Here is a 23,677-nt window from a genome sequence, read left to right on the forward strand (position 1 = left end):
CGAATTTGTCTTAAATTACTGAGCTCCTCAGATATGAGGCTACTGAGTGGGTAGGACTTCAGGGGTGAGCACCGGGACCCCGCAGGATAATCGCTCTTTGCTTTTCACCTGGGGCCAGGTCCCCACGTCCTCCTCGGCCCAGTTAGAGACACGGGAGCTGGGTGGTGAAAGACGCGCTGAAGAGTTGAACGTGAATCCAGCCGGGCTCAGCAGTGGCTGAGCTCTCCCCCTTGTGTTGAGGTTCTGAGAAGGGCTGCTGGGGTTGACGTCAGCCCCCCTCCCCCCTCGTTTCTTTTTCTTTTTGGGGTGAGGAAACCACACTCCCCTGGCCCTTTTCTTGAGGGCTGCAGTGTGGGAAGCCAGCGCGGCCGGGACGCACACCTGCTAGGCCAGGGAGGCGTGGGTCTGCCGAGTGCGCACACATGCGCGTGGATCCCGGCCATGGGCAGCGGGAGTGCCGTGGGACCCAGGGCCACTCCGGGTATGCAAGGGACACTGGGAGACCACCCACGAGGGGACGAGGCCCCAAGATGGGTGCCCCACGTGGGCTGCTGGCCGGCCTCCTGCTGGCTTTGCACATCTCAGTGCTGGGTGAGTTGGTGTGCCAGAAAGTTCCCCCGGGGCCATCTCAGCCTGGGCAGCCCGGAGGGCTCACGGCCACCCGGATAATGGCCCCACCCGTGTCCTCCAGGCTCCGCCTCACATGAGGTGCCAGTGGTCAGCGCCGCCGAGGGGCAGGACGTGGTCTTGGACCTCCAGGGCTTCGCGTGGCGCAATGACGTGGCAGAGGTCCTGTGGGAGAAGGAGGGCACCCTGGTGGCACAGCGCAAGGGGGAGCAGGTGGTCGGGTGGCAGCAGGCCTATGAGGTCCTGAGCCACGGCGGCCTGAGGATCCGGCAGCTCTTCGCCAACCACAGTGCCGTCTACAAAGTCCTCCTCTACAATGTGCACGGGGCCCAGGTGTTCCATGGGGCCGTCCGCCTTCGAGTCCTGAGTGAGTCTCCCTCCCTGCACGCCTTCCTTTCTGTGCATGTGTGCGTGTGCGTGTGTGTGTACGCGTGTGTGCATGACCTGGGGTGTGAACTCCAGGCCTCTCGCTGTCCCCAAGCTCTGTTGCTCAAGGCTGGCGTTCTACCATTTGAGCTACAGCTTTGCTTCCTCCCCCCCATCCCCAGTTCATTCGAGATAGGAATCTCCTGGATTTGTCTGCCTGGATCTCAGCCTCCGGAGGAGCTGGGATTACAGGCATGAGCCCTCTACCATGCCTGAGTGTCTTCTAGCAGCTTCTAAAGCCCCACCACACTGGGGAAGGGGTGGGGTGGGGCATTGAATGAGGTTGGAAGTGTACAGATGAGGTGTGCAGGGGAAGGGGGCAAGGTGGTCAGGGGAAAGAGGAAGGAGACTAGAAATGCCCCCTGCGGTCCTAAGTCCCGTAGAGACATGGCCGGAAGTGAGGGGAGATAGCCCCCTGACTGTGCACCTGCACTTCCACAGGAAGCCTGTCCCCCCCACCCCCAGGGACCCTTACCATTCCCTAGACTTGCATCTCTGACTGGAGAGAACTTTCCAGAAAGGGCCATGGCTTATGCAATCCTGGAAGGGGCAACCGTGTGGCTCTAGAGTGGGTTGGAGTCCCTGGGGACCGGGGACCGGGGACATCTTTACCTGCGTATTACGTTCCACTCGGGGTGGGAACAGCAGCCATTGCCAGGGGCTTTCACTTACATACGTGTTGTTTCTGGTGCCCGTACTGGGGCTTGAACTCAGGGCCTGGGCGTTGTCCTTCTGCATGTTCCTTCTGGCTTCTTTTTCAAAGATTTAATGTTTGAATTAGTGCAACCATATTATTTCATAGTGCATATCTTGCATTTTTTTGGTCTAGGTTGAGCCCTGGCACCACGAACACAATTTGTAACGCTGTACCCATTGCTCACCCAGCCCTGATGAATTTCCTGCCTGCACTGAGTCTGATGTTCCCAGTGCGGGTTAGCTACCCCTTTATCTGAAGGGCTTGGGACTTCACTGTGTGTATGTGTTTTGGGCTTGGTTTTTAGATTTGGGGACCTTAGCATGAACTGCATTTATGCGTCATACATCTCTACATACATGGCCCCAAAGTAACTCTGTGCAATACTGTTAATCCTTTTGTGCGTGAAACGAAGTCTCATAGTGTGGGATTTTCCACTCCTGGCGTCACGTCAGTGTTCACATGGTTCGGACTTGGGAGCATTCTGGATTGTGGACTTTGTAGGGGCGGCTCCACCCGTAAGGGGGAGGAGGCAGCGAGCGTCTCTGGCAGGGCCCTAATTGCTGAGAGCTGACAGCACACACCCCCACCCTTGTTTCTGGGCCCTTCCCTTCTCACAGCTGGGGCTGGCCACTAAGGTTTGGGTCACTGTTGGCTGTACTACCAGTTAGAACCTTATTACCTGCATCAGGAATGCAGCTAGGCATGGAGTCTCATGCCTATAAGCCCAGCTACTCAGGAGGCTGAGATCTGAGGATCACAGTTCAGAGCCAGCCTGGGCAGGAAAGGCCATGAAACTCTTATCTCGGATGAACCAGCAAAAAGCTAGAAGTAGCGATGTGGCTCAAGTGATAGAGCTTGAGCCTTGAGCAAGAAAAATATGGGACAGCACCCAGGCCCTGAGTATCAGGGCAAACAAACAGGTCCAGTATCAGGGCAAACAAACAAATAGGAAGAAAAAAAATACAGCCTTCTGTTAGGATTAAACAATATCACATATGTGGAAATATTCGAAGCCATACAACAATGTATAAGCATTAGATATAGTATTTTTTACACAGACGACTTTACCAGCCTATTCAAATAAATAAAAGAAGAATGATTTTCAAAGTTGCTAGGGGGTCTTTGAATTTGTTCCCAGGTCTGAAAGAGCACAGTTTTCTAATCTAAATAGGCAAATACATTAAAGTAAAAAAAAAAAAAAAAAAGCCACACACATGAGGATGTGTTGTTGTTTGAGTGGTTGGGAGGCTTACCGCAGGAGGACTGTGAGTCCAAGGCCAGCCTCGGCTACATAGTGAGACCTTGATTTTTAAAAAGGGAGGTGGCCATGTGCCTGTGGCTCTAGTCTAAAATCCTAGCTAATCTGAAGGGTCAAAGTTCAAGGGCAACTCAGGAAAAACATTTTTTTTTTTGGTTGCTCATAGGGCTTGAACTCTGGGCCTGGGCGCTGTCCTTCGGCTCTTCAGCTCAAGGCAAGTGCTCTACCGCTGGAGCCACAGCGCCACTTCCGGTTTTCTGGTGGTCAATTGGTGATAATGTCTCAAGAACTTTCCTGCCCGGGCTGGCTTTGAACCATGATCCTCAGATTTTAGCCTCCTGAGTAGCTAGGATGACAGGTGTGAGCCACTGGCGCCTGGTGGAGAAACAAACTCTTGAGACCCACCTCAACAGAGAAAGCTGGACATGGTGGCCCACACCTGCCATCCCATCAACCCAGCATTGGCAGGCATTATAAACAGGAGTATTAAACAGGCTTGCTCAGAAAAAGAGTGAGATAATATAACCAGAGCAGAGCAGACTGGAGGTATGGCTTAAGTGCTAGAGCACTTGCCTAGCAAGTACCCTGCCCTGAGTTCAAACCACAGAACTGTCCAAAAAAAAGGAAATTGCATACTAGGAACTGGAGGTTTATTTTCTTCTAGAGAAGGTCTCCAAGCCCACGATCTCCTGGGACTGCAGTAACGCCACGCTGACCTGTGAGTTACTGAGAGGGACCGACGCCCAGTTAAAGCTGTGTCAAAAGCAGAAATGTTACTACACAGACACCCAGGCGCTCATCCGGTACACCTGGGCCAACCTGGATGCGCCGTTCAAGTGCACAGCACGCAACAGCGTCAGCGAGGAGGCCATGGAGGCCACGGTCCACTGCCCAGCCACAGGTGAGCCTTGGCCAGCGTGTCCAGAATTACGTGTCCTCCATAGCTAGTGTCCCCAGAGAGGCCAGAACAGGGCCAGGGCTGGGAGGATGGATAGAGGAAATGTACCTCTTCCTTCCACAGACCACACCTACACAGAAGTGCCCTTCCCCGGTCTCCTGCCTGGGCACCCTCTGCGGAAGTCTGGGATTTGGCCTCACACAGGTGGGAAAAGTGTCTTCTAGGGGACAAAACTGCAGGATTGTTGGGTGAGAAGGGTCATCTCAGTCTAACCCCCACCTCCCAGACCAACAAACCAACTCACCCAGGGTTCCTGTGCCGTTACTGCCCATGAATCTGACTTCTCCCCTAAAGATGTCTTTTGGAGAGCATCCCTGTAATCCCAGCTACTTAGGAGGCTGAGTTTAGGAGGATCATGGCTCGAGGACATCCCGGGAAAAAAGTTCAAGAGACCCCCATCTCAATCTGTAGTTGGGTGTGATGACACACACGTCATTCCAGCTAAGTGGGAGCTGAGATTGGGTGGATCAGAGTTCTAGGCCAGCCTGGGCAACAGAGTCCTTGAGATTTTGGAGTGGAGTGGGGGCATATGCCTTAATCTCTGTTTGACAGAAAGAATTAAATAGGAGGCTCAAAGTCCAGACATGCCCAGGGGAAACAAGGGAAACCTTATCTCAGAACAATCATCACATAAAGGACTGAAGGCGTGGCTCAGCAGTATGTACAACACTTGCTTAGCCAGTGCAAAGCCCTGAGTGCAAAGCCCAGAGCTGTTAAAACAAAAAGTAAAGAAAAGAGATGACTTTTAAAGGAGCCAGAGTGGGCTGGGAAGGTGGCTCAGTGGTAGAGCGCTTGTCTTGCATGCATGAGGCCCTGGGTTCGATTCCTCAGCACCACGTAAGCAAAAAGAAAAGAGCCGGAAGTGGTGCTGTGGCTCAAGTGGTAGAGCGCTAGCCTTGAGCTGAAGAGCTAAGGGACAGCGACCAGGCCCAGAGTTCAGGCCTCACGACCAGACCCAAAAAATAAATATGTAAATAAAAAATAAAGGAGCCAGAGTGTCTGGTGTTGGGAATAAAGCAGAAAAGTCCTACATTGTGAACCTGAGACCAGAGAAGCTGGTACCCATTTCCAGTCACAGGGAGGGAAGATCCAGAAGGTTCAGAAACTAACTGATCCCTAGTGCCCAGACTTGCCAGGTTGGCCTTGAACTCACAATTCTTCCACATCAGCTTCTGGAGTGCTGGGGTCACAGGTATGTACCTCCAGGCCTGGCCTCCAAAAGTACCTTTTAAGAAGCCTCCTGCTGTGGTGGTTGAGCACAGGCCGGGGAGCCAGAGGCCTGGCTCCCAGTTTAGCTCTTGGCCAATGTAGTCCAACGACCCTGACAGGTTCTGGTCCCTCTCTGTGCGATTCTAAGCTCACAGCTTGTGGCGTGTGTGATGAGCCACTCTGAGGTCCCCTCCATGCTCACTGATGTGGGCTGTTGAGCTGCCTCACAATATGGCAGCCAGCTTCGCTCAGAGCAGCCTGAGGGAGGGCAGGAGTGGTGTCCGGACAGAGCCAACTTCCTTTGCAGCTTAATCTCAGGAGGGCTTTCCCATCCATGCTGCACTCTATTCATTAGACATGTCAGTGAGTCCAGCTCTCATCCAATCAGAGAGACTGACCAATCAGAGAGACTGTGAAGTTGTCTAAACTGAGAGACTGTATAAAAGATCGTCCAATCACAGACTGTGAAGGTTGTCCAATTAGACTCCGAAGGCCCAGGCCCTGGTGGCTAGTTCAGTGCCCACTGGAGTATTCCTGGTGGGGCCGGGGAAGTCTGGGAGGAGAGGGCTGTGCTGCACAAGCGTTTGCCAAGGAACTGCCTGGTCAGGTGTGGGCTGGACAGCAACACATGAGGCACTGAGGGAGGGAAGGACACGTGGGCAGGGATGCGGTATGCCCTCAGGAAGCTCTCCTGCCCCCTCTGGACCTTGTTGTTGCTGTCGTTGGTGCTGGGCATCAAACGCACAGCCTTACCTTGCTAGGTGGGCGCTCTACCAATTGAGCTGCACTCCCAGCCAGTCCTTTTGCTTCAATTTATTTTTCAGGGTAGGGTCTCGTGTGTTTGCTCAGGCTGACCTCAGACCTCGAGCCTCCTGATTCTGCCTCCTGTGGAGCACGTGTTCCCATGAGGCCTCATTTTCGAAATGAGAGGCCCCAGCCTCACATCTCTTCTTGTTGTAGACAGAGCTCGGTTCATCTGCCTCGTGGGGGGCATCGGCGGGGGAGGCCTTGTCCTGGCCATCTGTGTGGGGCTGCTGATCCTCTGTGTCAGCAAGAGGAGGAAGCGGAGGAGCAGGAGGAATGGTAAGGAGTGCTGGGGGAGGGGGCTTGAAGGGGGAGGGCAGAGGAGCGGGAAGGCGGGGAGCTGCGGGGTGGGCGAGGGATGTCTCTGTGGAGACTGGAGGGGCTGTTCATTCTCCCTGGGAACAGCCGCAGCTCCCAGAGCCACTTGCCAGGCGAGGGGACAGGAAAGAGGGCAGGGGCGCAGAGGCCTGTGGTGACCGCGACCTTCCCGCGTCCTATGCGGGCTCAGCACTCCAGGCAGCTGTGATGCTGGACGGGCTTGGTGGGCTGGGCTGCCGCAGCAGCCAGTGCTGCAGGCGAGAGCGCGTCTCTCCCGTTCTTGGGCCCAGTGGGGTTTTGCTTATGGATTTCCGAGGAGGAAGCAAGGACGAAGGTGCTCAGACCTCTTGCTGCAGTGGGGGTTCATCCACAGCAGGACGGGGCCCTGGGCAGCTTCGGACTCCTGGGATGGGGACCTTGCAGCCCCCCTGTGATGGCCATCACGGGGAGGGCATCAGGGCTCCCAAGCCCTCCACCCGGGGCCTCCGTCCATCCGTCCATCTGGCTCTTGCTGGCCCGGAGTCAGCTTGTGTGCACCCTGCCACTGGCCCAGGGCCTTGTGTGGAAAAGGTGCTCAGTGCCACCCAGATGAGCTCCTGAGGCTCTGTTGTTGCAGAGGAAGAGCTGGAGATGATTGTGCACAGGACCACGTCCCGGGAGGGAGGCCACCGGCCTTGCCAGACCTCCTCCACCTCCCCTCCTCCCCCGGAAGCTTCCGGCCCGCCTCTGCCCCCTGCGCCCCGGCGCCAGGCCCCTCGTGCCCAGCCCCCGCTGCCTGACCTCCGTACCCAGCACCTGCAAAAGAAGAGGCCTTCACCGTCGAGCATGCAGGCACCCCAGCAGAGAGGCCTTCCTCTGCCCAGACCTCGAGTTCAACCAGAGCCCCCACGCCGGGCCGCAGAGGGTGCCACGGCTGCCTCGTCCCCGTGAAGGGACGCGGGCAGTGTGGCCTCGCTAGGCCTGCCCGTCCACCAGCGCCAGGTGCGTGGGACGGAGTCCTCACACGCAGCCACGAGTGAGATCTGAGTGTCCACACGGCCTGCACCCCAGGAGAAGAGGAGCAGTGAAGTGTAACCCAGGTGTCCATGGTGAGCGGCTGAGCACCAACTTCCTCCTGGGTCTGGGTCCTTAGTGGATGCCACACTGGGCGGCCCATCCCCTTGGGGCCATGTCTCCCACAGGCTGCAGGGGCTTCGGGGAAGACACAGGTCCCTGACCCTCTGTGGTGACTTGGCCCCGAGTCTGCCCACACAGGGAGCCCCATGCCCAGGCAAGGCAGATGTGCCCCGCCCCCAGCCCTAGAGGCACAGCTGGGCAGGGTGGACCTCCATGAACATGCCTGGCCTCTGGGCCTTCCCTTCCTGGACTCCACATGGAGTCCAGATCCCTGTGGGAGAGGAGGGACAGCGCTGCTGAAGTCCACGAGCAGTGGCCGCCCGCAGGTCCCAGCCCTCCAGCCTCAGTGGTGGGTCGGCTGCCCCCTCAGCCCCCTCCCCTTGCTTTTGGGGGTTGGTAAACCTTGTGAAGCCTGGGCAGGAAGTTGGAGGATAAACCAAAACCACCCAGTGCAGTCAGGACTTCCTGTAGTGCGGCTGAGGGCGGGACGGCTTCATGCTTCAAGTCTGGGCATTTGTTCTTCTGAACCTATGGCTGATCACCAGGGTGGTGGTGACGGGAGGCATCTGGGAAACTGAGGCTGGGCACTGGAGGTCTGGTGGTCAAGTTGCTCATCACCAAGGGCTGGTCACACTTGGGAGTTTTAGAGATAATGAATTCTCCTAAGAAAAATAAAAAGTAGTGGCCAAGTGAACTAGTCCCAGCTCGGAAAATCTCCAAGAAAGCGTGTTGGAAAAAACTGTCTACCAGGCTCACAGGATTGGAAAACCCTATGGGGTCATATGAGTAAAATTGATTTATATTGATTTATTTGATGACTCACCTGCCCAGCCCAGATAGAATTGTTTTCCTCAGGTTTTGTGTGTGTGTGTGTGTGTGCGTGCGTGCGCATGCGCGTACGCACATGTACGTGCATGTGTGCGCATGTACACTTGTGGCAAGGGTAGAACTCAGGGCCTCATTTTCCCTCTTGGCTTCTTTGCTCAAGCTGCAGCTCCACTTCCAGCTTTCTGCTACTTATTAGAAGTAAGCATCTCAGGACTTTCCTGTCCTGACTGGTTTTGAACCACAATCCTCAGATCTCAGCCACCTGAGGAGCTAGGATGATAGGTGTGAGCCTTGGCATTTGTTAAACGTGGGAAAGACCTCGCAGGGAATGACTGAATTACGAGTAAATGGAGGCGACACCTGCCAAGCGACGCGTGTGCATCCTGAAATCCCGTGTCCGGGGCACATCTCATCACCTGACAGCCGAGGAGGAGGAAGGAGCTTCCAGGGTCACAGACACAAGGGGTGTAGCCACTGGAAAAGCCACCACCGATCTATTATATCATGAATGAGCACATCGGTGACCCCCGTGGAGACTTTGCTGTGATCTGATTCCTCGGGGTCACTTCCTAATACTGGATCATGTGGAGAGCGCTCTGTGCGGGAGGCATGAGGAGGTGAAGGGGTCTGGGGATCTGGGAGATCAGGCATGATTGCGATCCCTGTCCCATCCCGGGCATCTGGAGCCTGTGTGGACCTGGCCCCTGAGGCTGTTCACTGGCTTACACAGGTGGCACGGAGCTGGAGCCTGGCAGGTTCTGGTGGTAAGTGATCTGGCACTGGCTTTGTGCTCTAGTCCTCGGGTCGGAGGCAGTCATCGGGGAGGCTGAGGGCCGGGAACTCCACTCCCATGGAATAAGAAAATGGCCAGTGCGTCCTAGAGGGCCAGGATGGAGATGGCCAGCCACACGGGCCTGGGTGGCCACAGTGGCTGCGCAGGGCCGTCCTCAGGATGGGGTGACAGCAGGCGGATGCTACAACGCTCACAACACAGCAACCAAACCTACACATCAGCTTTTCTCCCCCCTAAACCCAATGGCAACCCCACTAAACGTAGTAAGCACGAGATGCAACCCACAGGGAAGACAGAATAGAGGAAACAACACGAGTGTCTTCCAGGGAGCTGGAAAAAGTACGTGGCAGGCGGGCCCCTGACCGCCAGGGTGGGGAGCCCCGCGGAGGGGCAGTGCGCTGAGCCCCAGTGCAAACCAGCGAACCCCGACAGTCCTCAAAAGGTAGAGGAAGCTGGTGCCAGTGGCTCACACCTGTCATCCTGGCTGCTCAGAGGCTGAGATCTAAGGATTGAGGTTCGAGGCCAGCCTGGGCAGGAAAGACTGTGAGACTCTTCTCTCCAATGAACCATGAAAAAAGCCAGATGTGGAGCTATGGCTTGAGTGGCAGAGCTAGGCTAGCCTCCAGTGAAAAAGCTCAGGCAGTTCAAGCCCCAGGACCGGCACAGAAACAAAAACAAAGGAAAGACTAAAGAGTTGGAAGCAATTCTCTCTGGAGCATGGGAAATGTGGAAAAGCGGAGCAGGGAGCTACAATTCATGACACAGTTGTGTCTGGTAACAAGCTGCTAGGGTTTTGTGACCCCCAAAGCTCATGGATTGCAACTACTATATATATATTGCCAGTTCTGGGGCTTGAACTCAGGGCCTGGGCACTGCCCCTGAGTGTCTTTTGCTCAAGGCTAGCACTCTACCCCTTGAGCCACAGTGTCACTTAGGGCTTTTTCTGTGTATGTGGTACTGAGGAGTCGAACCCAGGGCTTCATGTGTGCTAGGCAAGCACTCTACCATTGAGCCACCTTCCCAGCCCGCAAATACTATTTAATGCACTAGTGCAGTAAGGTGGGTCGTTTAGAGGCCACAAGGTCATGAGGCCATGTGGGGACCCTGCACTTCAGGACAGACTGGCCTCACCAAGAGCTGAGCGAGTTTGCTGCGTCTAGAGCAGATCTGGCATACCAGTGAGCTTGGTAGTCTCCTCTCTCTCTCTCTCTCTCTCTCTCTCTCTCTCTCTCTCTCTCTCTCTCTCTCACACACACACACACACACACACACACACCCTTCATCTTTGGCCATGGGACATCATAGATCATAGCAAGAACTCCCTCCTCAGATACCCAGCCCATCGCTTTTGTTCCCTCCCACCACCACCACCAGCCTGCAGAATAGAAATAAATCTGTGATCTCTATGCGTATACAGCGGCAGGAAGCAGACACGCAACTTCATTCTTTCCATTGCGTATTTCTGAAACCTTGACAGAAACAAAAGCTAAAGCCCAGAGAAGACGAAACAACAAAAAGAAGATTAAGACAGAAACATAAGAAAAAACACAAGGTGGGCCCGTGGGCAAGCCAAGGCTGGGCGTGGGGTGGGGGCTGACCCAGTATCAGAACGGAAGCAAGACTGAATGGGAACTTCAATGGCTCCAGAGACAAGACGATTCTAGAAGCAGCCCTGAAAGGCCGCTTTCTGAACGGGAAGCTCGGGGAGATTAGAGTTGCCAGTGGCCCAGCGAGGCCCTGCTTGTGTGGGTGGCACTGGTATGATCCCCAGATAAGCTCCACGGGGTGGGGAGGGGGTGTGAACTCGTTTCCACTTCCTCTTCTCCCTCTGTGGGTGAATTCACGCTTGAAGATGGCTCCCAGGAAAGTGCTCACCTGGGTCTGCTTCCGTAACAAAGTATCTGCTCACGTTTGTGATGCCGGAAAGTCCAAGGTTAAGTCAGTAAGTCACAAAGAGACCTTTGTCAGGAAATAAGGATCAAAATGGGAACACAGATTCAACAAAAAGTTGTGTTCGTGCATGTGTGTGTGTGTGTGTGCGCGCGCACGTGTGTGTGTGAGCACGCGTGTGCATGTGTACACTAGCCTTAAGTAAAACGGAGAGCTGAGAGAGTGAGTGTGAGGATTTGAGTTCAAACCCCAGTACTGGAAACAAATAAAATAGAAAAATAGAAAAATGGAAGAGGCTCTGATTTACGGACTGCCGGGGAGCTCTGTGAGGCTTGCTTGTTCTATGCATGCTGTGCCCCGTCCTCACTACCACCATGGTGCTGGGTGTATAATATTCCTCTCAGGACAGATTGCAGTGGGTGGGCGGCCCCTCTCCTCCCCCAGCCTGTGCGTCTCCTCTCACGCACGGCTCTCGGAGCCAAGCACGGGGACAGGGGAAGGTCAGAGCGACCTCACTCGCATCTGCTGGTTTTTATGCCAAACTCCTTTAGCTTAAAATATTTTAGGCCCCAACTGCACCAACCCCAGTGCTTTCCCTGTGGGGAAGAGCCCATGTTTTTTAAAAAAGGCAGCATGTCTATAGGCAGTGACAAGAACCTTCTTGACAGTGTTCTTCTCGGATCTTAGACCCCACTCTGAGCATGGCTGGTCCTGGGCACGTCCTGTCTTTGAGCTTCTGGGCTCTGGCGATCCTCCTCTCTTGGCTGTATGCAGGCCTGGGGCCTGGAGGCCTGCACCATTGTTGCGGCTTCCGCTCACCTCGGGCCAGGAGGCGCTCTGCACTGGGGCTGTTCTGGAACAAACTCCAAGAAATAAGCCAGGCAAGAAGAGGTTGAAATGTCAGAAGTTGCAGGGTACCCGTGGCTCACACCTGTCATCCTAGCTACTTTCATCTTAGCTGAGATCTGAGGATCGTGGTTCAAAGCCAGCCTGGGCAGGAAAGTCCATGAGACCTTTATCTCCAATAAACTACTCAGAAAAAGCCAGAAGTAGTGCTGTGGCTCAAGTGGTAGAGTGCTTGCCTTGAGCACAAAGAGGCTCAGGGACAGTACCCAGGCCCTGAGTTCAAGCCCCAGGATTGGCAAAAATATAAAAGGAAGTAGAGGAATGGCTTTCTCCCATCAACTCCATGGGCTCCTTTGCTTGGCATCCCCTGAGAGCCCCGGAGAAATGGGAAATGTACTTATTTATCACCCCACCATCTGCAAAGTTTGTTTCATCTCTGAGGCCAGGCACTGTACTGGGAACCGGGAAGAGTATTAGAAGAACAATGTTCTGGCTCTCCTAGCAAACAGCATGCAGTGTCCACACAATGTGTCACCTGCCCCTGATGGGGGTACACAAGGGACAAAGTATGGCACTTGGTTCTGAGTACCTACAAACCTCGCTGAGCACCAAGCCCTGCTCAGAGCCGCCCCCCCCCGCAAACGCTCCCCCGGGGTCCTGTGAAGGCAGGAACCCCCCTACCCTCCCTCCCCCTCGCCCCGCCCCAGCTCAGGGCTCAAGAGCTCAAGGAGACAGCCTGAGAGTCACTGGCTAGAGACAGACTGTGGACAGCGAGGAGATTCCAGCAGAGCTGAGAGGTGAGGAGAATGGAAATGAGCTGTGTGGTCTTTAGTTATCGGTAGTGTCGTGGGATACCAGGTGGAAAATCAGTGCGATTATTTATCTCCACGAGGCCGACCTCTCTCTGTTCTTTGTCATAATAACCTTGGCAGGAACCTATATAAAATCCCAACTGGAACCAAATGCTCATTTCTTATTTTTAACTGAACCACCGATCAAACCCAAATTGACACACACACACACACACACACACACACACACACACACACACACACACACACACGGAGCAAAACTGCTTCTAAGGTAGATCTTCATATTCTTAACCCCTCTACCCCCACCCAACATCAAGATTGAATTTATTCTGGTCGTGTGAGTTTGTAAACCTCCTCATTGGCTCACAGAACTCAGCCAGGCTGGACCACACATCATGACATTGATTTTGGCATGTGGTTTGCAGAATTAGTCTTCATAATGAAGCCTTTGCCCATTGCTAAATGCACAGGGCACCCATCGGGGTGGTAACTGAACACACAAACCCGCTCCGCTGGTTTAAGTGGAGAGAAAGTGGGAGTGGGGCCTGAGGTTTCCGCCCTTGCTCTCCAGTGTGCCGTGGGGCTTGAACTCAGGGCCTGGGCACTGTCCTTGAGCTTTTCTGTTCAAGCTGGGACTCTACCACTTGAACCACAGCTTCACATCTGGCTTTTTGGCGGTTCATTGGAGATAAGAGTCTCACAGACTTTCCTGTCCAGGCTGGCCTTGAACCCCCAATCCTTAAATCTCAGCATTCTCAATAGCTGGGATTACAGGTGTGAGCCACCAGCACCAGGCTCTTAGAGAACGTTTGATAGAGTTGCTGATGTTGAGACTGGCTTAGCACATCCTTGCACCAGTGATTTTCCTCTACATAGCCTCCTCGCCTCCCCATCCAACCCCAGCTCCTTTATATTAGGTCAACGGCTTCAGATAGTAGCCTCTGGCTCTAGTTCTGCATCACTCCTGAGGGTGGTCTGTCTGTCTGTCTGTCTGTCTGTTGATGGGCCTGAGAGCCTCTAGGCAAGGGGACCAGGTCCTGGGTGGCTGTGTCTGCTCTCCCTCCCGTTCCTTCCCTGGCACCTGGCCCTGAACACTGTGCGTTCTCAGTGCAGTCAGTGAATACTTGTTGCATTGACTTCTCTGAACGTCACTCATTAGCCATTCCGCTGGCGTTGCTGTGTCTGTGTTGGAATGATGGATTTCCAGACACCAGGACTGAGGGGTGATTCAAATCCTGGGGGGCTCACCAGACCTGCCCGGGGACCTGCCTTCCCCTTTCCACGTGGCTAAATGCGAGGCGCAGAGCTGCGCCCCCCAGGATTGCTAGACAGCTGCCCTGAATCTGATGCCATTTCTAGAATCCGTGGAGGGGCTGAAAACAAGCCCCTCCCCCACCGACTCTGTCAGCAGAAGAGCCAATGAATGGGAAATTAATGACTCATTGAAAGTCCCGGTATCCTGTTCCCAAGGGCTTGGAGGAAGTACACCCCAAGATTTCCAATTTCTCCTCTGAGCAGCTCCTTCAGACAACTGCAAGGGTGACAAGGTCTCCATTATTGGAGGCTCAGACCTTTGAAGGCATTTTCTTTTTTGTGTGCTGGTACTGGGGCTCGAACTCCTGGTACCTCTAGTTTTACTCTCTGGAGCAATCTATTTCCAACCCTTTCAGACACTGCTTCTGATATTTATATCTACATTGATATATGTGTGTATAAATAAATAAATAAATAAATAAATAAATAAATATATATATATATATATATATATATATATATATATATATTCTTTCTTGTTTATTTGTTTGTGCTGGTTCTAGTGCTTGAACTCAGGGCCTGGTTGCTGTCCCTGAGCTTTTCCAACTCAAGGCTGGGGCCAAAGCTCCACATCAGGCTTTTTGGTGGTTAACTGGTGACAAGAATCTCCTGGCTTTTCCTACGTGGGCTGGCTTTGAACCGTGATCCTCAGATCTCAGCCTCTGAGTAGCTGGGAGGTCAGCCCAGGCTGCCCTTGACCTCACAATGCTTCTGCCCGTCACTGACCCTACACCTGCCCTTCGGGTCCTCTTCCTCTCGGGGTGCAGCATCTGCAGGATGTTGTCCCCCCCTCAAGGTGCAAGTGCCACCCTGGCTGGAGAGCGGGCTCCATGGAGACTGCCCAGCTCCCCTCCCTTAGTGCTGCCCCGCGGCGTGGGGTCCCCTGGGGCAGTGCCCTCTAAGGAGAAGCCCAGCACGCTTCCCGTTCTCGTGCGAGTCTGCGCACCTCTCCCCTGTGGGCCACCCAGCGTCCCCCTGGGGAGCTCGAGCCTTCACCTGCTGCGAGCGAGCAGCGAAAGGAACATCAGCGGGTGAGTCACAGGTCTGCCGGGACCTGGGGCGTCCGCTGACGGCAGATGCCAGCCCGCGGGTGAATCAGCGCCCAGCCCACGCCCCGATGTTCAAACCGCTTACGCAAAGCGAAACCCTACCTAGGCTTTTGTTCCATTCCTAACCAGCTGACTTAAAGTGGGAAAACCAGTGCTCAACGGTTCCAGGAAAAGCTGAGGCAGAGACAGAAGCTTCTGGCAGGCAGGGCGGGGTGGGGGCCCCGGGGGAGGGAGGGGGACCGGCAATATCAGCACATGAGGTCCATCTGTGAGAATGGATGGGCAGAAAAAGACAAAAAGACACGCATGGTACCTCTGTGAACGAAGGTGATTCAAGCTAAGGGAAGAAAAGGCAGCAAACAGAAAAAAATGAGAACAAAATTTACCTTAGTTCTAAACTGCGTCGGTGTGAGTAGGAATGCTAGCATACTTCTGTCTAGTCTTTTCTCGGCACATCTGTGTTTTATAAAGTGGGAGTAAGTTCTTTAAGCTGGTTGTGCCTGGTTGTTCTGTAATTTGTTTTCCTTGGTCAGTCATGGGACTTGAACTCAGGGCCTGGGCGCTGTTCCTGAGCAGCTTTGTTCAAGGTGAGTGCTCTACCATCTTTAGCCACAGCGCCACTTCTGGTTTTCTGGTTGTTCATTGGAGATAAAGAGTCTGATGGACTTTCCTGCCCGGGCTGGCTTTGAACCGCGATCCTCAGATCTCAGCCTCCTGAGTAGCTAGGATGACAGGCGTGAGCCATCAGTACCCAGCTGTTCTGTAATTTTTTGTACACATATTCCCATTCTACAGATGTAAAGGCTGTAAAGCTGTACACAGTCATTTGGCTATACTTTGTTTCCAAGATGTGCTCCAGAGCTTTTTTTTCTGTAATAAATAACATGACACATAGTTTTTAATATAAAATTTGGCATACATTTATAGTTTATGTCTATGAATACTTAATTTCTTTTTGTAGTTGTTGTTGTTGGTACTGGACTTGAACTCAAGGCCTTATGCTCTCATCTGGATGCTTCATTCAAGGTTGTACTCTACCACTTGAGCCACACCTCCACTTCTAGCTTTTGCTGGTTAATTGGAAATAAAAGTCTCTCAGATTTATTTGCCCAGGCAGCCCTCAGATCCTCACCTCCTGAAGTAGCAAGGATTACAGGCATGAGCTACAAGTGCCAGCTCATTGCCTGATTTGTTGCTGTAGACCTAAACTCATGGGGTCTGGTCTCACGAGCCTGTGACTACAACACAAAATCACCTTCACTTGAAGGCCAACGTTTGCACTCTGCACTGCTGCCTCCCAACTACTAAGAAGTGTGCCCCTTCCCAGGCCTGCTCCATGCCTCCCCCTGCTGGGGGAGCAGGAACCTGCATCACCCCCCCATCCAAGGTGGGGTACACTCTGAGCCCTCCCCTCCTCCTGATGGAAGGCCTGTGCCCACCCTGACACGGAGGCAATCGGTGGGGAAGGGGAAGGCAGCTGTGGTGAGGCCCTGCAGGCCTGAAGAGATGACCCTGTGCCAGGAGTCTGTCTGTCTGTGCATGTGTTTGCATGTGTATGTGCATGTGTATATGTGTGTGTGCTGGTCCTGAGGCTGGAACTTAGCCTGGGTGCTTTGTCTTAGCTTTTTTCACTCAAGGCAGGAGCTCTACTACTTGAACCACAGCTCCATCTTTGGCTTTTTGCTGGTTAATTGGAACTTGGAATCGTACAGACTTTCCTGCTCGGGCTGGTTTTGAACCATGATCCTCAGCTCTCAGCCTCCTCCTTAGTAGCTAGGATTGCAGGTCTGAGCTGTGGAAATTGTCTTAAATGACGCTTCATTGGGACAAGAGCATGGATGGATGTGTGCGTTTGAGATGGAGATGGGCGGCACTGGGCTCAGCCAGTTACATAAGTGAGGCCTCTGCATTCCGTAACTAAGTTAGCATTTTTGTCCTGTGAGGCTACACAAACTAACAACCAAGAAAGCCTGAGACGTTTCTCCTGGGATGGGCAGTGGCCTCTTCCTGGCTGAGTCCAGTTCCTCGTGTTCACTGCTAACCACACCACGGGGCTCTGGGGGTGGGGGTGTTACTGCCCATCACAGATAGCATATTAGGAGTGCGCATTGATAATCGTGTCACACACTCACGTTGAGAGGCATGCGTTCATAGCTAAAGTCAGGTGCTTCAGAAATCCCACCCGAATGTGGTGGCTTCACAAGGTTTAATCTTCATTTCTTCTTTTTTAATGATGGTCCTTGCCATTAAACAAGCCTTCTATTTGGTGAAATACGGTACCGTGGTCATTGGGGAAAATCTAAGTCAAAGACTGTCCACAGGACGAAAGAGCGCATGACCTTAGCGGGAGGGGAGAGGTGTGGTGATAAACAGCAGGGCCCTGCATTTAAGTCCAGAAAATCAATTGCCAAGTAAACGATGAAGACAAGAGGCTGCAGATCAGCTTCTGTCAGGGTGACACCCGGGCTCGAAGCGATGCTAACGAGAGCCACTGCTCCCAAGAACGGAAGCCAGCGCTGCCCTGTGGACAGAAATACAGCCTTCCCAAACAGACCTTTCTAGATCTTGTTGATGGGGTTTGAAATATTTTATTGCCCCATTTGAAGAGGCCCATTAACAGATTAGATCGAACATTTTTATTTGAGATTGTGCTTTGGAATCAAGGGTTGAGAGTCACCATGAGAAAGGACTGCGAAGAAACAGCCCGTGTTAGTGTGCCGACGCACGTTAGTGGGTGCAGCGGTATTGGGTGCGGTGTTATTGGTGTGGTGTTATTGGGTACGGGGTTATTGGATGCACCATCAGAAGAACTGTTGGCTGGAACCTTTTCTGGCTGAGCCCAGCGGAAATGTGTCTGTTGTTTCCACATCCGAGAATAGCCATGTTTCCTGTTTGCTCTTATGAAGATGGACTGGTGTAACTGTCCATAGTTCTCTTTTGGCTATGGCTGCCAAAATGTTCAAAAGGCAAGCTTAGGACTATACACCTTGCCAGAGTTAGACGTGGACTGACACAGGTTTATACGCTGCACTTACCTGGGGTTCATATCGACTTATCTTCTTTTTACCAATTGTTCCATATCTTCTCTTAACTAATTGTTCCTCTCCCCTCTCCCCCACTTTGTTTGTAGTGGGGCTTGAACTCTGGGCCTGGGTGCTGTCCCTCAACTCTTCAGCTCAAAGCAAGCGCTCTACCACTTGAGCCACAGAGCCACTTCGGGTTTTCGATAAAAGTCTCATGGACTTTCCTGCCCGGGCTGGCTTTGAAGTGCAATCCTCAGATCTCAGCCTCCTGAATAGCTAGGATACAGGTATGAGCCATCAGCATCCGGCTTTCATTATTTTCAAAGTAATAATCCTGCTGTATCCATTATGCCTCTTTTGGAATAAATTGGGGTTGTGAACAAATACACACAATGTGGAAATGGATTCGTATTCACTGGAGAGCTGGGGAAGAAGAGGAACGCGGTATTCTTCCATAGAGCTAAGGAGCGGAAACTATTTGGAGAAAAGGAATGAAATCTCCCCTGGAATTAGAGCAATTCTACAATACTTACAGGCCTGTCTCAGGAAGAGGAAGATGGTGCATTTGTTCTATGGGAATTCATGGTGATAAAACTGGTGGAAGTCTGAGAGGAAAATGACCAAACCTGCTCAGGGCTCAAGCTGCACATAATGGAGAATACTGCTTGGGGAAATCATGTGAGGGGAAGGGCTGGAGTGAACTGCAGGTGAAGGGGTGGGGTTGTGAAGGGCTGGGTTCCCAACGGATCTGGAAGCTCTGGGCTGCTGTGGGCCAGTGGTTGGTGGGACAGAATCCAGGACAAAGGGAGGAGGGGGACTAGCTCAGAACCAGCCCTGGGTGGTGCCCACCTGAGGTGGGGGGTCAGCCCTGCCCAGAGAAGACCAGGGGCCTTCCCTTCCCCACCCTCCATCCTCCAGCACAGGGAAGGAGCTGCTCTCCTTCTAGTGTCCTCGGCTCTGATTGGCCAACAGTGCCCTCATTGTCCCCAGACTGGCTCTACCCTCTCCACCTCTGTCCTCCTTGCCTCGTTGCTTGGCCTCCAAAATGACGAGAGCCTGCCGGGCACTGGTGGCTCACGCCTGTAATCCTAGCTATTCAGGTGGCTGAGATCTGGAGATGGTGGTTCAAAGCCAGCCCAGGCAGGAAAGTCCATGAGACTCTTATCTCCAATAAACCACCCAGAAAACCGGAAATGGTGCTGTGGCTCAAGTGGTAGAGCGCTCGCCTTGAGCTGAAGAGCTGAGGGACAGCGACCAGGCCCAGAGTTCAAGCCCCATGACTGACAAAAAAATAAATTAATTAAAAAATGACGAGAGCCTTTCCCAGGCAGGCCCTGAGTTCCAGCAGGGGGCAGGGCGGGGGGGGAGCCTGGGCCAGGCTGGCAGCGATTCCTTTCCCACCTCACTGGCTGTGCGGATGCAAGCGGCTCCCTCAGCCCTCGCTGCCCTCCTCCAGTGTGAAGAGTCACACCTCCCTTCGGCACTCCGCTGAGTGGACCCCACTCCACCAAGCAGTCTCCACTCCCAGTTGGCATCCTCTTGTCCCTCCCCTCCTCCCCTGTCCTGTCCCCTCCTCTCCCTCCCCGTCCCCTCCCCTCCCTCCCTCGTCTCCCCCCACTGCCTTCCTGCCAGTCTTGCAGCCCCAGGCTGGCCAGTGTGGACTTTGAGGCTGGGGTCCCGGGCCCATACACAGGATGGGCGGGGGAGGGACCCCTTGTGGCCTGCCCTGTCCCCCCACCCCTCCCAGTGCCCCCACCTCTCCCCCCGACCCCTGCTGTGGAGGGATTTATGGTCTGAGAACCTGAGATCCCTGGGGCTGGGCCAAGGCTGGACACTGGGTTCTAAGTGTGGGGTGGTGGTTACGGCGAAGAACAGTGCCTGAGCAGCGCCATTCCTGCCGTTCCCGAGGGAATCCACCCCCTTCCCAGAACCTTCACAGGTGGCAGGAAGGGGGTGAAGGTCCAGGGGTCTCCACACACCCAGTCCTCACCACTCACCCTGGTCCTCACTACCCCGGCCCCACCACCCACCCCAGTGCTCCCACCCGGTGTCCATGTGTGGGGTTTCCTGTGCCCAGGACCCACCCAGGGATGGGCTTGTGTGTCCTGTCCCTGGACAGGTCCCCTGCCCCCCCCATCCTCTTCCTGCCACGTTCTCCCCTTAGAGCCTGCTGGCCGTGGGCTGCGACCTCTGAGCCCTGAGCCCACATCCACCTTCCCTCCTTTGGGCAGTGACGAAGTCCTGGCAGGGCTGGCTCCTGACGTGAGCTTGAGACCCCTCTGGACCTGGCTCATGGGAAGCGTTCGGGGAAGTCTTGAGAAGCTGACCAGAGAGAGTCTGGAGCTGCAGCATGATGGGAGATTCTAGTGTGAGCTGGGAATTCCAGAACAGTCCTACGAATGCTGCAGACTGGAAAGACTGCTCATTCCCCTCCTTTCCCCTCCCCTCCCTTTCTTTGTTCTTTTCTGTGTGTCAATACTGAGGCTGGAAGTCAGGGCCACACACTTTCCCTAGGCTGGCACTGTCCCTTGAGATATAGCTTCTCTTCTGACTTTTTGGTGTTTTAGTGGAGATGGAGTTACAGATTTTCCTGTCTGGGCTGGCTTCAAACAGTGATCTTCAGACCTCAGCCTCCTGAGCAGCTAGGAAGTGTGTCTAAAGTGGGTAGGGTATCTGTCTGGAGTTTTTTTTAAAAAAGCCAAGAGGGGAGCGCAAGGCCCTAAGTTCAAGCCCCAGTGCTGGCGCCAAAAAAATTAATTAAAAGTTAAATGCAGATGAATCTTACCACAAAGTATTTCATATTCAGTGGGGTGGCTAGAGTAGAAATATTAACACACCCAAATCTTGGCAAGAGCAGAGAGGAACAAAGGCGGTCAGAGCAGACAGGGCGGGGAACTGGCATGGCTGCTCCGGAGACGGAAGACGTGGCCTGGAACTGTGAGCAGGCACCCGGCAGCCTTGTCCCATCCCTGCACCTAGCACGCGAAGCTCTAACTTCGGCCTCCACCGCCTTCACACTCAGGACTTCTTGCAGCCGGCCCCTGAGTTCGCCTCTGGGATCGGAGCTGAACATTTCCTTTGCCCAGGTGATCTGATGCTGGGACCATGTTTTGAAATATCATCCTGGCTGGGCACCAGCAGTCACGTCTGTCATCCCAGCTACTCAGGAGGCTGAGATCTGAGGATCATGGTTCAAAGCCAGCCCAGGCAGGAAAGATTGTGAGACTCTTATCTCCAATGAATGACCAGAAAACTGGAAGTGGCGCTGTAGCTCAAGCGGTAGAGTGCTCTCCTTGAGAGCACTCTGTCTCTCAGCTGAAAAGCTGAGGGACAGCACCCAGGCCCAGAGTTCAAGCCCCCTGACTGACCCAAAAAAAAGAAGGAAAGAAAGAAAGAAAGAAAGAAAGAAAGAAAGAAAGAAAGAAAGAAAGAAAGAAAGAAAGAAAGAAAGAAAGAAAGAAAAAAAGCAAGCAAGCAAGCAAGAAAGAAAGCACGCTGATGTTCATCGTCTAAATTAATTTGCATAAACAAATAGAAAGTTTATTCCTAAACATGAAGTTGCATGGCATTGATGATAAAGCAGCTAAGTTGCATGAGAAGCTATAGATGCAGGGTTAGCAGTCGCTGTGGGGTGGGGTGGTGACATGGGGTGGTGGCTCACAATGAAGGGCATGAGAACCTTAGAGCTCTGGGAGACTGCGGCATGCAATTTCTTGGGCTAGCAGGAGACGGACAACCACAAGGTTCTCATGGTGGTTACATGGGGAGGGGAGGGAAGGGCCTAGAAGACCTAGGATGCCAGATTGGAGCCTCCCCTGTCTTCTGGTTGGCTAGAGATGGATGGCACCAGTGTATGCTCTGACAATAGTCTTGCAAGCAACTACATCCATCTCTGGCACAGGCGCTGGGAACTCTGCCCTCCGGCCTCTGGCTGAACCCGTGGAAAGCACAACATTCCACAGCACTTCTTTGCGCCCCCCTCTCCCCAACCCCCAACCCCCCCCCCCCGCCCATATCCAGAAAGTGAATGGGACGTGAATCCTCTGTGCTCTTCCTCCCGCCGGGCCTGCCACCCCCTCCCCCCGCACACCTTACACCCTCAGACCCCCACCACACACCCAGTCAGTAGAGGTGCAACCAAACACGCACAGCATAGGAAACACACCCTTCATCCTCATGCAATATAACTGTAGCTCCTGAGAGGCAGGCGATCACACCTGCCGCTGGAGGGAGGAGTTTTTGTTTCTAATTTGTATCCTCAAAGGCTCTTTCACAGCTTGTTTTTGTTTTATGTTTCCTCAGAACAATGAAGCTGGCTGCCTGCGAGCTAACCCAAGGCCCACAGATGCCCTCCTTCTCTTCCTTATCAACGCTAACTACCTGCCTCACCGAGGCTCCTCCTGCCCAAGCTAGAAAGCTCGATATTCAAGTATTTTCTGAAGCGAGTTCTCAGCCAGTTGGGTCTCTGTCTCTTGGGGCAAGTAGAAATCTAGGTCCTTCCCAACAGCTAGGATTACAGGCATGAGCTACTATGCCTGACTAATAGAGCAGACTTGAAGTCCAAGTTCCAGCTTGGGGAAAGGGGGAAGGAAAAACTGTTTTCTCTCTACCTGACCTCAAATAAGGAACTGAGGTCCTGCAAGTGAGGCTGACAAAATCTGGATGGGCAAGAGAAACACAGAAGGCTATTAATACCATGACACATGGGATATCCAACCATCAGTCATTCAAATGAGCAGCTAGGCCTAGAGCCAATGTTTGTTGTTGAAGGAGGGTCTCACAGACTTCTTTGCCAGGGCTGGCCTGGCATCGTGGTCCTCCAGATCTCAGCCTCTGCGGTTTTCATCTGCGGTTCCTTGGGAACTGGTGATGTTGGGTGTGTGTTCCCCACACTGGTTGGCTGTTTGTGGATCTTCTGTTCAGAGATGGCTGTTTCGATTATTTACAGTCTGGTTGTACTCTATTCTGGACATCACCCTATCCTCAAGGGAAGAGTCTGCAGCCTCACCTTCTTCCTGCTCTGCAGGCTGGTACTCTCTGGATTGTTCTGAGGCCCGTTGATGGGGTGCAATCCCCGTGGGACAGTTCTGCTTCTGTTGCCTGTGCTCAAAACCATCCTTGCTGCACTAAAGTCTTGAAGTCTTTCCTCTGTTTTCTGTTGCTGTTTTTTTTTTTTTTTTTCTGATTTGAGGGTCTTATGACATAGCCAGGCTGGCCTGGAACTCACAATGCTCCTGCCTCCATCCACCTTCCCAGGACTGGGATTACAGGCATGTGCCACTACACCCTTCTTACCTTCTCCTTGTTTGTAGTCATTTGATCGTTTTTCCAGTGTTTACAGTAAGATCTGTGACCTGTTTTAAGTTGATTTCTGGATGTGTAAGAGAGGGTTTGCATCTCTTCCTTGGCATGTGGCTATCCACATTTTCCGGTCATGTTTATGTAAGAGTCTGACTTGGAAAATGCATGTTTGGGGTGCCTTTGTGGAGAGTCAGTAGGCTGTGGGTGCATGGTTTTAGTTCTGGGTTTGCTCTTCTGTCCTGGGGGGTGGGAGGGGCTGTGTGTGGATTTTTATGTGTGTTCGCTGCCACTCAGCAGCATGGCTAGCGATGGATCCAGCTTTGCATTTTTCCTGAAGACTGCCAGGTTATTCAGGGTCTTTTGTGGTTCTATATGAATGGTAGCCTTTTTTTCTTCTTCTTCTAATTT

The 23,677-nt window shown here is 53.2% G+C and overlaps 1 protein-coding gene across 2 annotated transcripts; it reads left to right on the forward strand.

Annotated features, from left to right (window-relative positions):
* The first annotated feature begins 360 nt into the window (after window positions 1-360).
* Cd2 (CD2 molecule) lies at window positions 361-8,103 on the forward strand. 2 transcript variants are annotated; one of them, XM_070006429.1, is made up of 6 exons: window positions 361-591; window positions 692-994; window positions 3,673-3,909; window positions 4,030-4,110; window positions 6,136-6,258; window positions 6,914-8,103. In XM_070006429.1, exons 1-6 carry the CDS (start codon window positions 423-425, stop codon window positions 7,225-7,227), a joined length of 1,227 nt encoding a protein of 408 aa, XP_069862530.1. In that variant the 5' UTR covers window positions 361-422; the 3' UTR covers window positions 7,228-8,103. The 2 variants fall into 2 exon arrangements, with proteins under 2 accessions (XP_069862530.1, XP_069862531.1); XM_070006430.1 differs by lacking the exon at window positions 4,030-4,110.
* The last annotated feature ends 15,574 nt before the right edge of the window (window positions 8,104-23,677 follow it).

This window comes from Dipodomys merriami, unplaced genomic scaffold, assembly GCF_024711535.1.
Source record: "Dipodomys merriami isolate MVZ:Mamm:240054 unplaced genomic scaffold, mDipMer1.0.p SCAF_7, whole genome shotgun sequence".
Lineage (NCBI taxonomy): Eukaryota > Metazoa > Chordata > Mammalia > Rodentia > Heteromyidae > Dipodomys > Dipodomys merriami.

Bases quoted from the DNA above. Each gene is read 5' to 3' on its own strand.
- Cd2 (XM_070006429.1), top strand. From the start codon at position 423: ATGCGCGTGGATCCCGGCCATGGGCAGCGGGAGTGCCGTGGGACCCAG. The intron at 3,910-4,029 runs GTGAGCCTTGGC...TTCCTTCCACAG, and splicing joins GGTCCACTGCCCAGCCACAG to ACCACACCTACACAGAAGTG. The intron at 4,111-6,135 runs GTGGGAAAAGTG...TTCTTGTTGTAG, and splicing joins TGGGATTTGGCCTCACACAG to ACAGAGCTCGGTTCATCTGC.